The sequence below is a fragment of the Staurois parvus genome, unplaced genomic scaffold (assembly GCF_062004578.1).
Source record: "Staurois parvus isolate SC_StPar_1 unplaced genomic scaffold, SC_StPar_1.0 ptg001793l, whole genome shotgun sequence".
Lineage (NCBI taxonomy): Eukaryota > Metazoa > Chordata > Amphibia > Anura > Ranidae > Staurois > Staurois parvus.
The window spans coordinates 49,044-53,702 of record NW_028319589.1 but is presented as its reverse complement, the minus strand read 5'-3'; the positions used below and the strand labels follow the sequence as shown (position 1 = coordinate 53,702).

The 4,659-nt window shown below is 46.3% G+C and overlaps 1 protein-coding gene across 1 annotated transcript; it reads left to right on the top strand.

Annotated features, from left to right (window-relative positions):
* Positions 1-248: 248 nt before the first annotated feature.
* On the top strand, positions 249-2,418 carry LOC149434257 (C3a anaphylatoxin chemotactic receptor-like). The gene has a single exon (XM_089663871.1). It carries the CDS (start codon positions 249-251, stop codon positions 1,215-1,217), a length of 969 nt encoding a protein of 322 aa, XP_089519997.1. The 3' UTR covers positions 1,218-2,418.
* Positions 2,419-4,659: the final 2,241 nt, after the last annotated feature.

The following is a 4,659-nucleotide window of genomic DNA, read 5'->3' as shown; positions in this document are numbered from 1 at the left end:
TACAGCCTCCCAGCTTGTCCTGAGGTGAACCCGTTACCTCACTCCCAGGCTGACTCATCCCAGGCTGCTACTCAGCCTCTAAATAACAAAATAACAAAGCCTATCACTAGAGGGTGCTACAAACATTCTCACAAGTGCCTAAAATTTTTACACATTACTGTACTTATAGTGTAAATATATTAAGAAGTTACATTGTTTTCCTTATAATATCTAATTGAATAATAATCAGACAGATGAAGTAACTCTTGATGTCATTACAGGTAAACAAGATGTCCAATGTCAGCAGTGAAATGGAACCAACCCCATCTGCCAGCCATGTGCGCATGTTCACCATCCTGGTTTTATCTTTCACTATTCTCGTGGGTGTCCCTGGCAATGCTCTGGTGCTTTGGATTACTGGCGTTAAGATGAAGCGGACCATGACCACCATTTTGTTTGGGAACCTTGCTCTGGCCGATATCACCTGCTGCTTGCTTCTCCCTTTCAGTATAGTGCAATACTTTTACTCACAATGGCTGCGCAGTCATGACGTCTGCAAGATTTTACCCTTCATCATCATCCTTAACATGTACACCAGTTTCTTCACTTTGGTGGCAATCAGCGTTGACCGATGGATTCTGGTTGTCCATCCCGTGTGGGCGAGAAATCACCGAACAATTAAAATGGCGTGGATGATGTGCTTGGCTCTTTGGATGTTATCATTCATTATTTGTCTACCTGTCGTCATCTACCTTGGACCCAACACCCGTGATAACAAGACTTTATGTTATTTTGAACCTCACATGATAAAGCCCTACATTCTTACACGAGCAATTTTTGGATTTCTGATCCCCCTTATCATCATTTGCACCTGTTACATTCATCTGGCTTTAAAAGCACAAAATATCAGATTTTCGGATGTAAGTAGAAAAACCATCAAGGTGACGATAAGTATCGTGGTGGTGTTTTTCATCACCTGGGCCCCCTTCCATATAACGCGAATTATCCAGATATACAATGGCAATGAGTTAATGCGCACCCTGTACGTGGTCACACAGACTCTGGCCCAAATCAATAGTTGCATCAACCCAATACTCTACATCTTCATGGGGAAAGATATGAAACATATGGTGAGACAGTCAATGCAAAACATATTTAGGAAAAATGTATTATCTCTAACTCGCAGCAGTAACCAGAGCACAATCGAAGAAAGCGTAATTATTCAGTCAAGAGCTTAGTGGGCAGGGGCGTAAATAAGGGGGGTCAGGGGGGACAAAAACCCTACAAGAGCATCTGTCAATGGTGCACCAACTAGGCAAGTGTAGCCTTTTAGATGCAGTACCAGGACGGTGAGCGCTCAACCCGACTGGGAGCAGGGCGGGAAGTCCCCATCTTGCTGCTGGAACACAGCGCTGTACATACAGTTTATCCAGCTCTGCCAGCGAGTGCATCTATTAGTTAAGGAAATAGTTCATTGGTGCCACAACCACAATTTGTCACATCCTGGCAGACACGCTTATTATTGTCCTCTGGGTACCCAACGCTGAACCACCCAGGAAAAAAGTGATCTACGGCACTGTTGGTTGGTTGCTCCAATGTATGTGATGGATCTGTAGATTTTTTTTATAGGTTTTACCTTTTTTTTAGTGATTTTGATCAACTGCTTGCTCAACATCTTATTAGTGCATGTTAGGATGGTCATATGCCCTGAATACATCAGAGCCTAGTGATTTTTGGATGGTTGGGGGTGATAAGTGCTACCAGTATATGTGAGGGTCCCAAATAGGAGTCACCACCATGTACCTCACTGAGACTCGCCAAAAGCAAGGCTCACTCAGGCCTAGTCCACAGTCATATAGTACTTTATTCTTCTCACATTCCTGCACATACAGTGTGCCCAATCCACACACTCACCATACTCTTAGTCACCCTTGGAAACAACACTGCTCTGACTGAGGATACTTGTTGCACCAAACCCGACATCTTCAGGTGGTTCCAGGACAGGTTCTCACTTCCCCATCCCTCACCATCCCCTTGCCTGAACAGGGTTGCATAGTGTTTGGCACACTGGAATCCCTCTTCCCCATGTGGGTGCTTCAGGAGATGCACTTTCTAGAATGGCTCAACCGTGTGCCGTCCCACTTCACAGCAGCATGACGTTGCGTGATGTCATGCCATTTTGAAGCCATTGATGGCCATTTTGAATGTATTTTAATTTATTCAAACAGATATGGGCATTCAGGAGTTGAAGAGGACACATACCTATGTGGCAGCAAAATCGGTCAGGTTTCACCCCAACCTCTCTTCTCCTCCAGCACTCTAAGGAGCCCCCATAAGTCTCCTTTAAAGACCAGGCTGAGAAGATACTATGGACACCTAGGATACTTATGCCTAATGTGACTCTGGAACTGGACTATACCTGAACTGGACGGCTACATCGCCTTTTGTCATGGAGAATTAGTTGGAGTCTCCATATGGTGCAACTACGCATCTACATTAGATGCTGCACATTTTGATTTCTACAATGAGCCCTGATGAGAGGGCAATGCATGCCCATTGGGAAGTGTTGTTTTCTATCCATGCACATGGAGGACTTCTGCTGTAATATATACACATGTATGGAATTGTGTTTACCTCCAGTGGAGTCTTCCAGCATATTATACTCATGTCCATGTGATCATAGTGTTCCACTAAAGCTGAAGTCTTGGACTTAGAAGCACTTTCTCAAATTCATATCTATAATGGAGGATTTGGACTAAATGCATCCACATCTCCTGAATATGGGGGACTGAAGTTTCAGTAGGTCTAATAGTTGGCCCTTTAAGCATTAGGCACAGTTCTTCTTACCAATGTATGGATACAGTCTGTGATGACGTTCCATTGAGGTTTGTGCCTTTACACCACCTTTCCTCACAGTCATTTATATGTCGGAAGACTGAGGGTTAAAAGCACTAAGTTGTGAAGTGGCAGGCGGAGATTGCTGAATTTGATTGGGAGGATTGGGAAGATGCCTGGGAATACCATATTTACACAATTGGTGGCCACCAGAGACAAATGAATTCAGTTTAAAATTTTGTATATGGCCTAACACCGACCAGACTACATAGAATATTTCCTGAAGTGGTATCCAATTGCTGGCGCTGTAGTGCGGCCTCAACTGATTTTTTACATATATTTTGGTAATGTCCTCACATCTCCACTTTTTGGATGGAGATCTTAGAGTTCTTCCGCTTCCTAACTACCATAACCGTTCCTCGGATGATGAATGTGTGTCCCTTAGGTCTGGTCAATCCTTAGGCGTATACCACAGCTGTTAGGACGCTCCTTGGTCTACTACTCTTCTATGCCAGAAAGGCTATTGTTTTGAGGTGGAAGGCGACTCAGTCCCCTTCCTTAAATTATTGGAAAACACTCTACACTCCACTCTACAAGTTGACATACATTTCCAAGGGATGTCCTCTATAGTTTAATAAAATTTGGGATGCGTGGTTGGAATCTTCCTCCGCGGTTGAGGCTGATTTGGGATGAACTGAGATGCCCCATATAATGTTGCCCTTCTAATTATTATTATTATTATACAGTATTTATAAAGCGCCAATAGTTCGCTCAGCGCTGTACATTACAAAGGGGGACAGAACATGTGACAGAACAATACCAATACAATGCAAAACATGAGGGGATCGAGGGCCCTGCTCTTTCGAGCTTACAATCTAGGAGGGAGGGGATGGTGGTACAGGAGGAGATAGCTGTAGGGGATGGAGTGGTAGGAAGAGTGGAGGAGGTCGGCAAGTTAGCAGGGGGTTGGGTAGGCTTCCCTGAAGAGATGGGTTTTCAGGGTGCGCCTAAAGGAGAGGAGAGTAGGTGATAATCTGATGGGTTGGGGCAGGGAGTTCCAGAGGATGGGTGACACCCTGGAGATGTCCTGGAGGCGGGCATGGGAGAAGGAGACCAGGGAACTAGAGAGAAGGAGGTGTTGTGAGGAGCGGAGTGTGCGTGTTGGGCGGTACTTGGATATTAGGTCAGTGATGTAGTTCGGGGCAGTATGGTGGACAGCTTTGTACGTCAGTGTTAGGATTGCGCAATCGGAAGCCAGTGGAGGGATTGGCAGAGGGGGGTGGAGGACACTGAGTGGAGGTCAGTGGAGGGATTGGCAGAGGGGGGTGGAGGACACTGAGTGGAGGCCAGTGGAGGGATTGGCAGAGGGGGGTGGCGGAAACGGAGCGGTTGGTAAGGTGAATGAGTCTGGCAGCCGTATTCAGGATGGACTGAAGCGGGGATAGCCAGCGGCGAGGCAGACCAGTGAGGAGGGAGTTGCAGTAGTTGAGTCGTGATATGATGAGGGAGTGGATGAGCTGTTTAGTGGTTTCTGGGGTTAGGAACGTGCGGATTTTGGCGATGTTGCGGAGGTGGAGTCTGCACGAGTTTGTTAAAGATTGGACTTGGGGCTGGAAGGATAGGTTGGAGTCCAGAATGACACCAAGTACTCTCGCCTGCGGGGCGGGTTTGATGGTGGCATTGTTGGACATGATGGAGAAGTCAATGGCGGGTGGTGTCCGGGCTGGGGGGAAGACAAGAAACACGGTTTTGGAGAGGTTCAGTTTAAGGAAGTGGAGCGACATCCAGTCTGATATGTCGCCCAGTAGGTGTGTGATTCGGGCGGAGACCGATATATTGCTGTTT

Coding starts and splice junctions, on each gene's coding strand:
- LOC149434257 (XM_089663871.1), top strand. CDS start 249: ATGTCATTACAGGTAAACAAGATGTCCAATGTCAGCAGTGAAATGGAA.